The sequence below is a fragment of the Anoplopoma fimbria genome, chromosome 3 (assembly GCF_027596085.1).
Source record: "Anoplopoma fimbria isolate UVic2021 breed Golden Eagle Sablefish chromosome 3, Afim_UVic_2022, whole genome shotgun sequence".
In the NCBI taxonomy this organism is placed as follows: Eukaryota; Metazoa; Chordata; class Actinopteri; order Perciformes; family Anoplopomatidae; genus Anoplopoma; species Anoplopoma fimbria.
In genome coordinates this window covers 8,623,810-8,642,822 of record NC_072451.1, presented here as the reverse complement: position 1 = coordinate 8,642,822, position 19,013 = coordinate 8,623,810, and the positions used below count along the sequence as shown (strand labels likewise).

Below are 19,013 nucleotides of genomic sequence, written 5' to 3'. Positions count from 1 at the left end.
ACTAAATTAAGTGCATTTAATTGCTACTTTAATGATTTGACTGTAATTAATTATGTCAAAATAAGAAGGCCATAAATCTACATGCTGTTGTTGTGAAATGGTTCTGTGTTGATATGTCTGAGATTTAAAAATTAAAGATTGGTGTGGAGAGGAGAGGAAAAAAATGAAAGCTGGGGGAGCTACCATCTTGCCACGTTCCAGAAGAGCGGGGGGGCGGGGCGGAGATAAGGCCGCTCACAGGGCCGCGTGACGCGACGCCTCTCCGAGACAATTGGTCCTACAATACGCCCACTTATGTGTAGCGAGTCTGCCATTGGTTTAGAAAGCTGTCGGTCCCAAGGTGGATGAGGCGGTCCTGGGTATTATGAAGCAGGAGAAGTACATTTGATTTCTTTTCAGTGCTGCAAGTACGGACTCCAGCTTCTCCTCCAGTCTAACCTCAGAGCTCCAGCAGCCAGACACTCGCCATGGCTTCAAAGAAAAACACTAAAGTGCACGTCAAACCCAAAGGTGCGTGGATGCTTTTGTTTCCGTGCGTTGCAGCTTTCACTGGAAGGCCTTTCAAAGTTAATCGGGTGTACGGCTGTTATTTCATTCAGGCCCCAGTCCTGGCTGGCTAGCTAGCTAGCTAGCTATCTTAATGTAGCTTAAGAAGAAGTTTGTCGACGTGTTAGCCACACAGTGCCCGTGCATTGGTTTAAGCGTACGCTACTAGCGCAGGGTTAGTGGAGCATGTAGCCCTGTTCATGTAAGCACAGCCGTGCTCCTCTTTAATGCGTTATCTCGGGTACGCCGTGACGTTGCCTACATTACATCCCTTTCTTTAACGCGCAGAGCTTCCAGCGTCGAAACAATACCAGCGTTACTGCGGGTAGCCGTATATATGTATATGTATATGTATATTTAGCTTGCCTTTATATCATTCTATATGAACCAGACGCGACAGGAGCTCGCATTGGTGCAGTAGCGATGCTTGTATGCACACACAGCCGTGTATCTGGGGCTGGTTGGCCATTTCGATTCAAACTCGCGCATCACAGTGAAACGCCGGCTCGCACACAACTTAAGCTGTCTCGTGCGGGTTTATGTCTTCCCCCCCTCTCCCGTAACACGGTCACAAACGTAGGCCTGCCTGCCTGCCCTCCGTTTCCTCGGTAGGGACGCGTTGTGCCAGCAGTGCGAGGAGGTTATGCAGGCACCCCGAGGCGCCAGGCACCCCGCCCCCATTTTAGCCAACTCACTCAATCTCCCAAATGCTCACGTGTCAACATAAGAGCCCGTGGGTGGGGTTATACGTGGCTCGTGGGGGGGTCTAGAGCCGGGGACCCCATACGGGAACGATCTATAGCGCTGCTTTCCCCCGTAGTGGCAATTAAAGAGGGGCCTTGCGCGGGGCTCCATTCAAGTAAAGTGACGTAACTCTCTCGTTAATGAGACAAACAACGCACGTTGTCCGTGTATTTATAACGTAGACGACAACGGTGTGTGGTTAAACAGGGCCCATCCGACACAGCTTTGAGTACACTCTGTCCTCTACCGACGGCACGGGGCTCCGGTCCCCCTGTAGAGTGGCATGGTGGCCCGACACCACAACTAAAACTACATGGAATAAAGTGGAGTCACCAGAAGAAACTATTAAAAACAACTTTAAATATATTTTTAATAATTATTATGGCTTGTATACACGTCATGCTCCATGTGTTGGCACTGACTTGCAGCGCTACGCGACATTTTTCCCGATGAATGAAAGCTGACGATGTTGGCAAACCAAAAAAAAAATGTGATGCAACTTCAAAATACGCACTTTTTATTTTTTCTTGCTTTTCAACTGATCGAGCTGGATTTCCAGAGTTCACACTGTTCATACTAGCGGATCAAAGAGCAGTGTTGGGGTTAAAAAAAACATTTTGTCCAGGGAACAAAATGTTTTTTTTGTCTTTTTCCTAACCCCGCCCACCACAGCCCCTATGCATGCTGTATGGTTAAACAGCCTATAGCCACGATTATTACGGCACACAAGGATTCCATTTATGACGGGAGAACAAACTCGTTCCCTAAATTAGAATAATAATAAAATAATTGATGAAAGACCTCTAGCCTAGATGTTTTGAGTCTATTTTTGTGAAGGAAATAAATGCTACTTAAGCTTAATATTGCTTTTGGCACTCGTAGTCCAGCCTAATGTTAAAACAGTGAATTGTATGCCAGAACATCAACTTACCAGTTAAAAGAGAACCCTGTCTGAACTATTTCAAGATGTGCTGATCTTATGGTTGAATGCATGATGGATATGTGAGAATACATATGGATTCAGGGAATTTATCGTTGATATATTTGCACTTAAGTCAAGTATTTTTTTCACCCATTTACTTCTCTCTTTGTCATGCATTCTTTTCTCTTTCCTAAATCATGCATTATTTCAGCCCCCCTCCCCTTCTCCAAATGGCTGGGAGTTGATGAAGTATGCACAGCTGGAAGGGTAAAAACCGTGCTCCTTCTTCTGGGACTGAAGTGTGATGCTGTGCTGTGTTCTTTGCATGTGCAGAGCGTGTTCTTATCTAAATCCTTTAGATAGAAAACTCACCATATTTTGGCTTGGTGCTGCATCATTCTGTCTGCTGTTGAATCAAACCAAATGGCACAAGTTGGAAAGGAGAATAGTAGCCTCTAAAAAAACTTGTAGGGAGGGGACTGATCATTGTGATTTTTGGTGTTAAGCTTCTGGGACAATGTGACATACTGGGCTTGATGTTATCAAGCTTTGTCTAAAAAAGAGTTCCCAGCTGCCCTCTCTGCCCTGTCTCCTATACAGACCGAACCGACGGCTTTATGATCCGTCCTAGGATTGCAGATATTTAACCTATATTTTTAAATACTCATTTAAACAATGTGTTGCAAGATTTAAATTTGATGTACATAATGATAGAAAGGTTTGAGATTGATATTTATATTTAAAAATTAACACAAATTTAAAATTGGTGGCACTATGATAATTTCTTCTGGTCATCTGGACCATCGAAAACCGAAAAAAAAAACCTAGTGCCGCATTTAGCATCCCAGCACAATATGTTGTCTCATCCAGGTTCCTTTTCTTTACTTCAATCCAATCCTCAAAGAGAACACTCAGATCTAGCCTGTGGACATTGGGAATCGTGCTTTGTTTGATGTGTCTTTATATTGGATGATGCCTACCAGCCAATCAGAACCAGTAGAACCGTTTGCCATGTAACGGTATAATAAAATATCAGTATCGGCACATGATTATCACAATTATAGTAGTCTACCAAAGCTTGTTGGCAGTGAGCCAGTGATATAATCTTATTATCTTGACTCGCAGCTCTAGCTAATACTTGTGGATTTCTGGGGATGTTGTACAACACAGCCATGCATCGGATATGATATCTACTGTCAGTAAAGTGTTGCACGAGGTGGATGTCAATCATCCACGTGTAAAAAAATAACCTCCTGTTCCTCACTACTCCAAAACAGCTGTTTTCAACGTTGGGTCAGGAGGGGGTGTAGTTGGCTCGAGGTGGATGTCAATCATCCACGTGTGTGGGGATGTTCTCAAAAAAAAAAAAAAAAGCCCTCCTGTTCCTCAGTACTCCAAAACAGCTGTTTTCAACGTTGGGTCAGGGTCCACATTGTCAAAGCGAGGCAAATGTGAGTGTCATTCAAACCTGCATGTGTCCTCACCTTAATATGCATACCTGTTAAAAGCCAGAGGGCAGAGACGTTAAGTTTGGAGGCGGTGTACAGCAGCCCTTACATAAGACTTGGAGGAGCTACTCTGACGGAACAATGTGTCCTGAGTGCCACAGAACAGAGTTTCTATTCGTTTGTGTGTGTTAGTGTGAGTGTGTGAGCTAGCTGCTGTGGTCCAACGAGAATGGATTCTATGGAAGAACAGAGCGGTATTGTGCATGGTTTTTATGATGCTGCGAAATGGTTTTCTTTTGAAGTGTGTGACGTTGTTGGCTGACTTTTCCTTAGTGCTAGTTTTTGTGTGAGGTGTGTCCATACAAGTCTGTTTCAGTGTTGGTTTGTAAGGTAACTTTAATTCAAACACAATGGGGATTTTACACAAGACGTGTGTAGTTGGTCATTATTAAGGCAGTGGGCTTGTTAGGCATCCTTGAGAACAAGCCATAATTATGCACTTCAGGTTTATCTAGTTATGTATGTAACAATGACTCTGCTGTGTATACCTGAATTTCTTGCTGTCAGATATGACATGAAACAGGTACTTCTTCAGTAGCCGTCTCTGCTCTGGGGTAGCTATAGTAACAATTGCAAAGACAAATCGCTTCCTGACTGATTGAAACTAGGGATTTCTAGATTTGTACATTAGGAGTAGCACAGAACAGAAGTGAGAGCATACTCTAGTTATTTGTACGAGAAAGTGCCGTACGATGATTTTTGTCCCCAAAATCAATGCATATTCATGATGTTTTATAATGAATTATCGCAACCTCAATATCCATCAAAATAAATGTGATTATCATTTTTGCCATAATTGTGCAGCCATATGTTGGTTGCTGCCAAAGTGCAGTTTCATTGTATTCATGTATTTCTATTTTTTTTATGCTTCTGTGCCACTCAAAGAAAATGGCTCTAGTGAAACTGTCCATTCTGGATAGGCCTTTGACTTTTATGAAATGAAATTTAATACAGCAGTAGAGTGGACTGAAACGTTGTGCATTCCAGATTCCGTAAACAAAACGGATTCAAAGGGTTAATTACAGTAAATGCAAATTGAAGACCAACTCCTGTTTATGTGCCCTGTGTTGGCCACACAGATGGTAGCAATGTTTCTTTTTCTTCTAAGAAAATGTAGTGAAATCTTCCAGATTAGGCTGAGGAAAGAGGCAGGGCTTCAACGCTGGGAGTGCTCGTTCAGCCTGTTGTTCCCTCTCTCTGTGTGTCAGGGCCAGCTGGTTTAACAGCACTAAAAATATCTGTCTCTGACCTCCAGAGCCATATCGGGCGCAGAGAAAAGAAAGCCAGTCAATAGAAAAATAAGGGAGGGACGGAAAGAGAGACAGAGGAGGTGAGATCAGAAGGCAGAGAGACACCATTTTCTCAGGCAGTCGGTTGAAGGATGGGTGATTCGGGGACCGTGGTCCAGTCCGCCACATCTGCCGTCATCACGGCGATCCCCACGGTGATAGCTGGGGAAATGCAAGGTGAGGAAAGCGTCAAAGGTTACTGACGAGCGCTGACAAGGACAAAGGAGGAGTGTAGAGGTCACTCAGGGGGGCCTGGCTGGTCGGTTGGTTGCAGCAGTAAGGGTCTTCAGTGGATTTTGAACTAGAAGTCTGCTACTCCAAACTTTGATGTCAGGGTATTCAGTTTTTCATCCTGATGGATTTTGTAACGATTCAGCAGTTTGTTAGACTGTATAGTTTGATATACTTTGCTACTGCAAGCTATGCTCTTTGAGTACGTGTCTGAGTTTGACCTAGCACCATGCAACGGACTTCAGCACCTGTTCATTCTCCTTCAGCCTCGATTTTCTCACATCGTGCATTGTGGGATGTCGACACCAATGGCATTTCCAACACCCCAGCTCATTTCCCCCAGAGCCATTCTGAGGGATTAGTGCAGATACTGCAGATGACGCATTATTCCTAAACGAATGCCCAGATTCATGTTTCAGAGTTTCTTAATGTTCACTTGTAGTTAGTTCAGATCTGTCCAAATGGCACTAAAATTGGCTCCTTTCTTGGAGTGCCGTTTTGGAGTTGAGGACGAATCTTGAGAATTAGGGTGAGAAAAGGTGCCGTATCAACATTAACACATTAAAACTTCAACGTAGCAGTGTTGGATGTCTCCTTAATGGTGGACTTTTCCAGCTCTGTTTTCTCATTTGCTCAGCCCTACTGACGACACTCACTGTAATGACTCTACATCTGGTGGCTAACTTGGTTTGTCTAAATGACAACTGCTCCATTAAAGCTGTCCAGTGGAACTGTTAAGACAGAGATGTGTATTAGGTATATTCAGATGTAATTATTGGTTTCCTAGGGCGGAGCGAACATCCATTACTGAATGTTTAGGGATGTAATTTATTCAGCTTTTCTTTTTCATGCTGAATGTCTTATTTCCCAAAACTTATAAACACATCTCTGGTAAATACAAGATTTGAATGGTGCTTTGGTTCGACTCTTCATATCCTTAAGCAGACACAATCTTATGAGTGTTAATCGTCTAAGAATTTATTTGCTGGAGAATAGCCCTAGACTCAAATGTGTGTGGGCGGGATACCAGGTATTACTTTGTTCCTTTTACTAAGGTATGTGATGAGACTGTAACATAACATTGTCTGTCAGCTTCTAAAAGACCAACCACTGACTCTATTTCTGGTTATGCAAAGTACATACGCACGCAACGTGTGTGTGTGTGTGGGGGGGGGGGGGGGATGTTTTGCTAAGCTTTTTTTGCTGTTCATTGTTTCATAGACTTTACATCCTTACTTGAATGTTATTTTATTAAAGTGTAAAAACGATGCCTCCCTACAAAAATGTTAAGTGTGAACTAATGAGTCTGACATCAAATACTATCTTTATGTTACAGATGGCACTAAAGCCCAATCAGGCAATAAGAATGGTAAGAAGGCCGACTCTGGGTCCAGCGGCAGCTTCTTCACCTGGTTCATTGTTCTGGCCCTGCTGGGTGTCTGGACATCTGTAGCCGTGGTCTACTTCGACCTGGTCGACTATCAGGGAGTCCTTGGTGAGTACTTGATGTTCACAATTACATTTAAATTAAAGAGTATCTAAAAGTGTTCTTCCTTTCTGTAGTCTCTTTCACCCCATGCACCTTACTGAAAATGTGTGGTAGCAGCTAGTTTAACATTTTACTTCACATGCTTGTATATCATCTGTCTACCAACACATGCACCTGTCATCTTCAACTTTTAAATAAACATGATATTAACAATGGTCAGAGCACTAACATGACATCAGCAGTCATTACCAACCTGACATGAATCTACTTCAATCGCTCTGCTTATGAAAATAGTGGATACGATGTGGATACGATAGTGGGGAAAAAAATTAGGTAGGAATTGAATGTTCAATTCATTTTATTTCGTATCGCCCAAAATTACAAATTAGCCTCAGAGGGCTTTACAATCTGTACACGTGCGAATGTCCCATTCATTCACTCCATGACATTTGAGAAAACACTTGTCTAAAGACTTGTATGCATGGAACTCAGCCAATCGGTCCGGGATGAATAAGGACCATAAAACATTTGATCCGGGGCGGAAAAGAGGCAAAGCTACAGGACCATGTACATAATGATTTTGAGTGAAGCAGCTACTCTTCACATAACCCTCACTGCCTCTGGAAACCCAGAAAAACTATGAAGCTAACAGCCAATCAGAAAATGAAGACTGAATCGGCAACTGCGTGGCAATTTTCAGAAACACATTTTGGTGAACTGTTTAAGAAATATAGGAGAAATTTTCAAAATGAGCTGCCATGCTGCCATCCTGTAAATTTCCCCGCTGCGGGACTAATAAAGGATTATCTTATCTTATCTTATGTCAGTCAGATTTGAAATCCCGGAGCAGGCTGTGGAGCAGCACCTTCCCTTTACAAGCCTTTTCATTGGTGATTAACATTTCCATGGTACCAGCGAGCTCTATAAAACATGTTTTTTCTTAAAACAAGGATGATATCATATGGTCTTGTGTCTACAGAAGCATATACCATTGTTTCACAGTCTCATAGCTCGTGGTTAGTCCTCCTTGGATGGTACGACATTATGGCTTAAAAATCCCAAATCCTCGATTCAGAATATGAACGGGATTTTCACTTCTGGAACTTTACTGTTGAGCTTTTTGGGGTCGTTCCATTTGTTACAGTACCATTTTTGTGACCAACATATATTTAACTCGCCCAAATAACTCAAACATGGTTCTCATTGGACCGTAGCATGTGGACCATAATTCATACTACAACCACCCGTTAACAAAGTATCCCTCTCACTGATCTGTACTGGTAGATGCATGTCTGTTAATGCTGATCAAAGATTAATGTCTGCCACTAATCTGCACCCTTAATGACTCGCGTTAAACATTCTTGTCTGTATAGTACTCAATTATTTGTGTGAATTATGAATCTCCTGTCTTTTTTCTTAATCAAGTTATTGTTCCAATATGTATGTTTTGTGTTTGCATGCAGACAAGGCTAAGGGCTTACAAATTAACCTGTCTGAGGCCTTGCAAGGTAAAAATCCCAAGGCTTCTTTCTCTCCCACCTTGTATTTACATTCATGGTTGTAGTCTTGTGCCCTTCTTGTTGTCCTCTCAAGATATTTTCATTTCTTCCTGATGCACTCTTCTCAGAGCCCTGAATCAAAAAAATAAATAAAATAAAAATTTAAAAAAAGGCAGTCAGTCATCTCTCCGGATGAACGTCTTAAAAAGCCATATGCAAATAGTCACACAATTTGAAAATATTACTGTAGAACACTTAGTCAATGTTGTCTTAAATGGTCTTCTTTTTAATTTTAGAGGTAGAGTAAAGTATGAAGATATTTAAAGAAATCAATGATATATATTTTAGCACAAGTCATGTCAAACATGGCCTCCTCGCGTTAGATTGATGGAAGTCGTGTTCCTTGTTCAGCTGGAACGTGTGAATAATGCACTGCCTTGATTTGGAACAAGCCTTTTCTCAGTGGTGTCAGCTGGATTCGATCCAGGGCTCTAACCTCATGTCCATCCTGTCCTGTCCTCTTTGGTTCAGTTACTCTGTAGCTGGCACACACTAACTTAGCACCTTTTGATACAACCTTATCCTAAACCTAGAACACTTCCTAACAAGCTTTCTATGGGGTAAGCTCCTCCAAGTGTTTATTAATGTCCCTAAAACAATTTTTTTTAGTAATATACATTCTAGCTAAAATGCCCTGATTGTTGACACATCTTGTTTTTACCCACAGTTTGTCTCACTGTATCCCTTATTCCCCTAACATTTAAAGGGATTCACCAAGCTTTCAGCTGATTGTGACCTTTTCCCAGTCAGCCCATTTAAAAAAAAAAAAAAAAAAAAAAAAAAAAAGAGGCCACACTTCATTTGTTTATTGAAGGATCCTTTTTGCTCATACTACCAGTTGGAAACACTGATGAGAGACAGACGATAACAAGTGTCCAGTCTTCCACAAGCTTGGTGCATGTCTTAAAGTGTCTGTCTGTGTTGAATGGTGCATGTAAATGTCCAGTAATCTACGTGTCTTTGTAGTTCCTGTGACAGCAAACAGTAAGTCTACATGTGTGTTTGTTACTGCTGTAGGTAAACTGGTGGCATACGATACAGATGGCGATGGTGATTTTGATGTCGAGGATGCTAAAGTTCTGCTAGGCAAGTTGATTCATCTCTAATTTACAACTAATATCAGTGGCTTGCATAAATGTAAACAAAAGGTATTTACATGTCTCCATGACAACCATCAGAAAACACTCGTCTGTGTTATTGGGGACATGGTACAGGATGTCCCACATGATCCAGTCACAACTGATTAGTTTAGTGTTTGAACATTTCTGCAGGCCACTGATAGTTTGTTTTGTGTTTGTTAATTATTTTAAAAGGCAATTTGGGTTTATTTTGCATGACTGATGATTTTGTAATTGACAGTTACCATAGAGACAATCTCATCAGTGAAAACTTCTGACACTTGTGTCCGTACTACGTCTGTGGATTTTTTTTTTTATGTGTTTTCTTTTAATAATTTGTTTATAATAAAAGTCCCCACATAAATATTCTTTTAAAGTTTGAATTGGTCGAAGATCCCTAAAGCTTAGGTCCCAACTAAAGAAGGCAGGTGCTTCTTGGTAGGGCTATAACCAACTAATTGTGTTCGTTAAAAAAACCTATTAATAGAGGATGGAATTCCTTAGGCTCATCAGGATCAGGGGTCGGTTTAATTTACCAGTCCTTTTCCATGTTGACATGACACTTCTTGACATGACACCAATGTCTATGTTGTAACAGTTTAACTTTGCAACATTTCTCCTCTGTGTGAAGCTCAAAGCATTCCAGACAGCAGGAGCTTGATAAGTACCCGCAGTTCCCAGTTGTCATCAGTGCTGTATTTCCCCACATGATGTCGGCTGCATGGTGCATGGGTTTTATACAGGTCCGCCTTCAACTATTCATTTATTTTCCTATCTAACAAACTGAAGGCTTACACTACTGCTACAGCTGTAAGCAAACAAAAGAGTCAGCATTTTGGACTTTGCATGAGAAGATGCCCGGCATAGATTCTGAGAAAACCTGCACTTAATACTATCTACCCAGTAAAAATGGTTTCCTGGCTCTGGCTCTGAAATGAGACGGGCATGGAAACCCAATTTAGAGTTTATCTAGGTTCACGTGTTTTTACCTGGAGGCTAGTGAGGATCGACAGCAGACAAACAGTTTGCTCTCGTCTGAATTTTTGGATGGCTCACGTGTACTATATGTAAATCTACACTCGATGCTTTTTGCAATATTCAAAATACTCACCATTTTGCATGTAATGGAAGCATTTAGGATGCTCTCACGCATCACATGCAGCCATCTTCGCTCAAATGTACCTGTTCTGAAGTACTCTTGCGTCCAGTTGTTGCTCCATACCATCAGCTCTTTTGAAGAAATTCAAGGCAGTCTGATCTGTCACCAAAGTGAATCCTTCTTCAGAAATGTTTTTCTTTTTTTCCCAACCCACTGTCAACTTCTAACTAGCAACCCATCCTCCATACTTCTGCAACCAACCCTACTAAAGTTAGCCTGAACTCAAACATTCTGTTTCTTTCTTGGCATTGGTGCTCTTTCCCTTTTTTTTTTATTTTGATACTCCTTTGTGTCCTCTTCTTTGTCTCACGCTTATTGTGTGTTTGAGTCTGTCTCTCTTAAGCTCAGCATTGTTTAATTGCCTGTGGTAAAGTCACCAAAGTTCTGTATTAAACCTAATGTAGGGCAACGTAATCTATCATTGAAACATTTTTAATACACATTAAATTTTGGTACTCTTCAACTTGCAGCCTATTTTCAAATGTTTCTGGCTAATGGGGACAACAGTTTCATAAATTGGTTCTATCAGCAGTCGCTAAACGGTTTCTAATGTAATCACTCGGGGCAACCTCTTACCATCAACGTAATGCTACATCCACTCTTTTGCCACGGACAGGCTCAGAATGTAATTATAAATGTCTCATATCATTATGGAGAGAAATAAAACCTTTTAGCTTGAGCCGTTCTATTTTTCCTTTGTCGTAAGACTTGTTGCCCGAAGACGATGGTGGAGTGAAAGCTGGGGAGAGGAGGGCCGTTCGGTCTGTTGTGTTTGGAGAAAAGTGTGGACAGAAAGTGTAGCTTAGTGTTGCCTTTTAAAGATTTTCATTGTCATGGTTGCATATTCGGCTTAACCCTCTCGTGAGATTTCAGAACGACACTTCTCCTAGAGATTTTCGGTGGCAAAAACAAGTACTTTTGGATGTAACGTTAAATTTAACGGTTAGCGACAGCAGTCTGCAGAGTTCTCCCTCAATACTGGACCAATTTAAAAAGACAGATGTCCCCAATAGTCACTAAGACACAAAAACATGGGGAAAATACCAAAATTAACCTTTATTGCTTACAGTTAACACCCTTTTTGAAACTTAAGTATCACCATGATTCACTAAACCGATGACCATGTCCCACTCTCCGCTGACATATTCCTGCTTTCCACAATAATAAACGTGTTTCACAGCATGTGGCTGGTTCCACCTTGAAACTGGGCATTAGTTGTTTTCTGTCTTAACTTTGTATGATGCTAAGGCTGTCTCCACATGAACTGGCCCCTTTTATAGGCACAGAATAGGACTGGACAATATGGAGAAAATCATATTGAACAATATTGTTTAGATAAATCGATCTGTATTGTGATGATCTTGGTGCTTTTTTTTTTTTTAAATATAAAATAAGTATCAGTGATGTTGGTAAAGGCAAATAATAAATCAGAATAGTCTGGGAAGTTGAAAAAATGATGTCACTTTACTGTTATGCAAACTTAACACTAATGCTGTAGTATGATATCCATGATCTAAGATGATATCTAGTCTCGTATTACAAATTCAATATTATATTGATATGTATTGTCCAGCCCTAGCACAGAGTCTGTGCGGAGAGTTATATGATTTCATAAACGAGGATTCTTAGGTTCAGCACTGCTTTGAGGTTCAGGCTCATCGCTCTCCTTTGTGAAATAATGGCTCAAGCTGTGATCATGTGTAGACAGCCAGACTCCAGCTGCTTATGATAAAGCCTGAGTAGTTCCCTCGCTGCCTAACATGCGCTTGAAACTTCTCTTACCTTCTCCTCTTGTTTCTTTCCTTCCTCTTTCATCCTCTGCTCTTTCATCCTCTTTCATTACATCTCTTCTCTCCATGTGACTCCGCCCCTTCTCTCGTTCTGCTTTTTCATTCATTTTTTCCCCATTTCCTTTACCCACACTGTTCCACCTCACTTCCACACGTTGTGCACCCAAACTTTACCCTCTATCCACCACCTATCCCACCACCGTAGGCCTGACCAGCAAGGGCGATGGTCAGGGTGAATCCGAGGTTCTGGATTGGTTAGAAGAAGTGGAGGAGGGCGGCTCTGATTGGTTAAACGGTTTCTTCACTTTCCTGTACGGTCTGATAAACCCCCTGGAGTCTTTGGAGGAGGAAGAGCACAGTGCTCCAAGAGGACTCGCGGAGGCACGGGAGGAGGAGGATGAGGAGGACGAGGAGGATGAAGGGTTCAGAAAAAGAGGAGCGAATGATGATGATGGAAATCCAGGGCAGAAGATCGTCATAGTCGGCCTCCATAACCAATAGCCTCAAGCCACCTGCAGAAAGCCAACTATCCTCTAATGCACTGGTTTATAACCGAAAGACCTCAACATCCAACAGAGCCCAAGCTACAGTATCAGGGAAACTGTTCCTACAATTTCTTCTGCTGAGATCGGCAGGTTTGGGCAACTTAAGCCAGTATCTTTGGATATGGATATGTCTAGTCTGACATTGTGTTGTAGGCCCCACCCATCCAGGGATTCACATACTGGAATCCCCCAAAATTGTCAAATTCGACAAACAAGCTTCAATCATGTATCGGCAGCATCTTGAGCGGGGAAATCCTTTTTTGAAAGATTTTTTTTTTTTTTTCTGAAGTTGATCCCTGTGCTGGCATATGGACATGATTCTCAGGAACACTTTTCGAAGTCCCGTCTCGAACGTTTTTTTGTTATTTTTAGAATCTGTCAGCATTTTTTTTTTTTTTTTGCACAAACCAGGTCTCAACAGCTAACAACAATAAATAACACAAAATGCAAAGATCATTTGCACTCTGACAGCTGTTCAGTTCTCCCTTCTCTGAGATTTTTTGCTGCATGCCATGAAAATTGATCCTCAACATTTGCTCTGCACTTGGTCTTGTCTTGAGCAGCAGTTTTTCCTGCTATAAGTTGGGCTCAGTATCTGGATAAGAACATACTAACTAATGCACTAAAGCAGGTATAAATGCTCCTAGAATCCAGTGGAATTGTTGGACCACATCTGGAGGTGGTCTTGCTCGCATTGTGATGGGATCCTAGCCAAATGTAATCTGTACAATTTAGTCTTGCGAATATACCATATCACCTCTAGTGACACACAATGTTTTAAAGTCTGCCTTCCTGATTGCAAATTTAGATCCAATCACAATGTGGGCAGACTGTAGCTAAAGAGAAATGTTTTTATATACAGGGTGCAATGCGAAGCCCTTGATCAGATGTCAATATCCATGTAATGTATCCAGTTACAGATTGCATGTGAATACAAGGTGGAAATAGGGTCTTGAAAACCTTTCAAAATGGCACTTAAAGTTTATAGGAATGCCTTTTTTAATTGTCCGTGTATATATTGAGCCAAGTTGATGCGTCCTATGCTTCAGGTTGTAGAATACCTACATGTTGTTTTTCTTGTGTCATCAATCTGCTCAGCAACAGCATACATAACTCTATAGACCTTTTTTTTTTTTATAGAAGACCTGCAATAGGAAACCAAGCACATGTCTTAATCACATTAATGATAGTTGCATTTGACTTAAGGGAGGTCCAGGTATTTTTATATGCTGGCTCACTGGAATAGCTTACCGGGACACTTGTTGGAACTGAGCCAATGTCAATGTTATCAATTTCACCTTGCGTTTCCTACTATGACGAGATCAAATGTCTGCTTTGGTCCGTTCTCTTCATTCTCCTGTATACTTATATAGTTTACTAATATATTTTACGCGTAGAGTAGTTTTGTTTAATCAAAGTTTCAGGTTTGTGACTATGCACAGGTAGAATCCATTCCATGTCATGATTGTTGCCAGTTACTTTGTGTTCTGGGTCAAAGATGAGAGATGAGCGCACTGCAGTAGAAAGGTGTGTTGTGTTCAGAGCCAAAGGCATGTTTGGTGACTACTAATTGCAGCTGCAAGCTCAGACTGCTGAAACCAACTGCAGGTGTATCGTTTAGTGCAAAGAGGTGAAAGAGGTCGAGTGTTTCTTCGTCAACAGGTTTGCCATGAACGGCTGTTCTGAGTGCATGGGTGAAACCAGAAACAGGCTCTTCCTGCTCTGGGGTGGAGTGACTCTAGCTTTGGCTTTCTAGGAGAATGAATCTACATGATGCTATTGATGCCCAATACACATGGTAATACCGGACAGGTAGAACTCCATTGCTAGTTAAACTTATCTAGTGAGAGATGCCTCTTCTTTCAGGCCTTGTGTAGTCAGTCTGACAATCCCTATGCCAAATACAATTCTGTAAATACTGGCGTTGTTTCCAGTTGTCCCTCCATTTTATAAAAAAAAAAAAAAAAAAAAAAAAAAAAAAGATTCTGTCTTATTCTGGCTACGGGCACTTAGACTTTTCTGTGGCTCGCTATTTGCATACTGACATAAGCAAACAGAAAATCTGATGCACTTAATTTTGTGTTCTAAAATCCATCCAAAATGGCACCTAGGTTAGACGGTGTTGGTACTATGTCAACTAATCATTCATGTGGTGATTATATATTCTTGATTTAACTTCTGCTTTTGCTTGTGTTGGTGCCTTCCCTGACCTCTGTGGATGCACATAGTACTTGGATAGTCACTAACATTTAAGTACTGTAAAACCTCAATTACAAAACTAGGTTGTAAATCATTTTTATTTGTTTTTTTTAAGACAACTTATTTGAGATGAACACAGAGGTCATGTAAATCCACTGTTACTTTGAAGATTTTGGCAGCAGGAAGCATAAAATGATGCTGTGTGCATTAAGTATTATTAAATAACCATAGCCTATTCTTGCCTTTGCTGGCATGGGGTATTGCATGAGTATTTCCTATCAAGCTCATTTGTTATTGGTATACTTTTCTTCTGTCATCCCTGTGTGTTTATGTGTTTTGGATTCATGTTCATATGAACATCAGTTTATCAGATAGTAGGCGATGAAGAGAGGAAAAGAAGCAGACCCACAGCTTACTGGTACATAAATAATTCACCAGTCACCAGTATCTCCTATATGTGGTGCTAGTTTACAATGAAGACATCTTTTGGATTAAGTATATTAACTGTGGCTAACTTGTGTCAGGGATAATGCTTAAGCATATTATTTCTGTGTTTTCAAAGTCCAACCTGAAGGCCCGTTGCCTAGGTTTGGGGGCGGGGGAGAAAAGCAGGAACCAGAGGAACTAAGTATCTGGCAGGAATGAGGCGTCGCTGGGCTTAAGTGGGCTGCTGGCTTTGGCCTTTCATTATGAACCAGGGATTGCTTTCTTTTGTACAACGTGATGTGTTGGGGGAACTCAGCAGTGGGTAAACTGTGACTTTCAGTTGATGATTGCCATAGAGGCATTTTTTCAAATTTGTATTTTGGTACATCTTCAGTAATTATTAGATATAACTGAAACTTTTTTTCTCTACTACATTCAAAATGTTCCATTTTGCATCTTGCAAGTGTCCTGCTTCAGTGAGATAATGTGACAGTGGAGACAAAGTATAACTGGTCTGCTCTATATGATAAATGCTATTCACAGCTGTCATTAATCATTGAAACTGAATGCATTCTATTTATGTAAACTAGTTCTATGCATGCTAGCTTACTGAGATACTTGATGGAGTTTTCCATGCTATGAGGGGTCAAAATGTCTGCTGTGAAAAAGGTCTATGGCTAAGTTCACACCAAATCAGGTGTTGCGGCGCAAATGGGTACTGCAGGGGCGCCCAAAAAATATGCAGCTGCCTGACAAATCCCATAACCAGTGATCCAGAGCTTTACAACCCTGCCACAAGTGCACCAAAGATAATCAACGTGCAGTGGCTTGGTGTCAATGGTCCCTTTTTTAAATGACACTCTCACAACTCAGCACTATATTGCTGCGGTTTTGTTATTTGGTGTGAATGCAGCACAAACCAGGCTTAGGCTAGATTTTTTTTTTTCACATGATGATGCAGCATTTCTAGTGAACCTGACAGTATTTGCAAATGGCTTGAGCATAAAGTACAGCTGGCATTGGAGCTTAAAATGTTTTTTGTTGCATCAATGGACTGAGCACTTCATGATGTGTAACAACTAAGGTATAGCCTTTAACAGAGCCCACTGTAGTAACTTGTGTTGTTTTGTATACGACATCAGATGAAACCCCTGGAGATGCAGCCAGGAGAGAAGCTAAGAAAGGTATCGTCATGCAGCCACTTGCATGAAGCTGTGGAGTGTTACAGTGTGGGCTACACTAATGGATGAAGTTTCAACTACTCGTAACTCTTTGATCTCAGATCCCACTGATCTTTTTTTTTTTAATGCATGAGTCATTGGATTTGCATTGATTCAAAGATGTTTGGCCTAATGATGTGCTGGATTAGCACTCTGTTCTGGTTTAACATCGATGTGACTTCAGTATCCTATTTTTGGCATTTCACGAAATGGTGTAAATCCTTGTTAATGCTGTTTACACCAGTTTAAGTTGAGTATAGCAGACAAGTGTGGGCTACAAAGAACTTACTGAAGAGAGTGAGTCAAGTATGGCATGGAACCGGTTCATTCACAGACGTGTACATGCCTGCCTGATGTGTGGTGGGATCAAATAACCGAGTGAATTTGAGCACGTCCTGTAAAAGCTAATTTTTCCAAGTGGTGAAACACCAGTGTTGTTGCTCATCCATCCCAGAAACCTCTCCAACCAGGGATGTTGGCTTGAAGCTTCGAGAGGCTCTAAAGCAGCAGCTTGCCATCATCCATGAACGCCTAGAGGCCAAGAAGCTCGCCAAGCTGGCACTGGCCGAGGTCAGACTGCTGCTGGCCAAAGAGGAGGAGGACAAGGAGCTGGAGCTAGGGAGGAAGGACATAACGGCCAGAGTGAAGGAAAGAGTGGCCACCAGGCTGCAAGAGGAAGAGGAGAAGATGGAAAAAGAAGAGATGGAGAAGGCTCTGGAGAAACTGAGGATGGAAAAAGCAAAACCACTGGATGAGAAAAAGGAAGAAGAGAGCAAGGAGGAGAAGGAAGGGGAGAAGAAATCAAGAAAAGGAGTGGAGAATGAGGAGGAGTCACAGAAAAAGGTGGAGGTGGAGGAAAAGAAGGCACAAGAGGTGAAGGGGAGAGTGAAAGAAAAAAGGAAGGGAAGCAAAGCTGAAAAATCTGACCGAAGAGGCAGGAAATGAAGTTAGGTGTGAAGGTTTTAGTATCAGCACAAATCTGGTATGCTATCAGCCCTATAATCAAAAGATTTCCAATGATGCCCAGCCCCATGTGGCCTGTGTGTAGAGAGAGGTAACCCACTGGACTCTCCTCTCTTCAGTCATGGTGCACATGTCAGCTAATCATTTCGTGAAATTAAAACAGGAATACTTCTCCGTTAGGGCTGTAAATCAACAGGATATGCGAGTGGCCCAAACAAACCGTCAAGGCTGATTTTTCTGAAAAGGTTAAAGAAAAATTAAATCTAGCTAGAAAGGCTTATTATTTTTGTTAATTAGATTTATTATGTTTTCTTAATACTTTTTGCTGTATTCATAGACTTCTGTTGAGAAAGTTGGTAATTCGCTACCCTTCTGTGTGGTGAACGAGCCAGTTTAAATCACCGGTAGAGATGTTGGTGCATCCGTGCAGGATGGATCACCATCAGGTAAAGAAAAACTTACAGATACTGGTAGGATGGGAGGAACGGAAAAAATATATTTGCAGGGATCAAAACAAGCGCTGAATGTTTGGGTTTTTTTTTCCCAGTGCAATGTCGTTTTCATGATCATGGTGAGATTTGACTACATTGAAAAGAAATGTAATCCACGAATTATGACAAAATGTGATTTATTTTTATTTCTTTAGTCAATAAAGTTTCTGGATCCCTGTAAGTGCCTCCTTTCTGATGTGAAAGCCAATCCTCTGTCTGTGGTTCCACCTCAGTGCGTGTCTAGAAGAATCAAAGTACACTTTTACAGGGTTACTTGACTAGGGATAATAGATTGATTTTCTGCACACATTAATTTCCATTCATCTGAATACACAATTTGTCAAATATATCTGTGTTGAATGAATGTGAATCTTTGTCACCTTAATTATTAGGATGCTATCGTGTTTATGAGATATCTGATTGTAGATGGTCAGTCAGTCTGCAAAAGAAACCCCATGCCTTAATCAGGTGGTTAATAGGAAATGTTTATTTATGTGAGTAATGATAACCTTATTCACTGCACAAAGTTCATGTGCAAAACATCACATAGGTTATCTTGCCCCACTGTGGTCAAGGACTTTGTACATATTCTATGTTTATAATGTCAACAAAGAAGTGTTTCCTGCCAGCAACATGTGCATTCATCTCATCTAGGACTGAAAGAGAAGGCTGTGGTCGTCACTTCCCGTCGTGATGGAGCTGCTGCTCCAGTGGAAACTCCAGAAGGTACCACAGATGTTCATTTTATATATATTTATATATATATATATATATATATATATATATACACACACACACTTTCACCGCTGCGTTA

At 41.2% G+C, this 19,013-nt stretch overlaps 1 protein-coding gene across 4 annotated transcripts in view; it reads left to right on the top strand.

Annotated features, from left to right (window-relative positions):
• The first annotated feature begins 342 nt into the window (after positions 1 to 342).
• Positions 343 to 19,013, top strand: part of asph (aspartate beta-hydroxylase) — a 29,803-nt gene continuing 11,132 nt past the window's right edge. The window contains exons 1-5 of one of the 4 annotated variants that reach the window (XM_054596204.1): positions 343 to 510; positions 6,577 to 6,735; positions 8,193 to 8,237; positions 9,306 to 9,374; positions 18,854 to 18,925. In XM_054596204.1, the coding sequence (XP_054452179.1) occupies positions 468 to 510; positions 6,577 to 6,735; positions 8,193 to 8,237; positions 9,306 to 9,374; positions 18,854 to 18,925 (388 nt within the window). In that variant the 5' untranslated portion in view covers positions 343 to 467. The remainder of the gene's footprint in view (positions 511 to 6,576; positions 6,736 to 8,192; positions 8,238 to 9,305; positions 9,375 to 18,853; positions 18,926 to 19,013) is intronic. The other 3 variants (XM_054596203.1, XM_054596205.1, XM_054596206.1) reach the window with 3 other exon arrangements.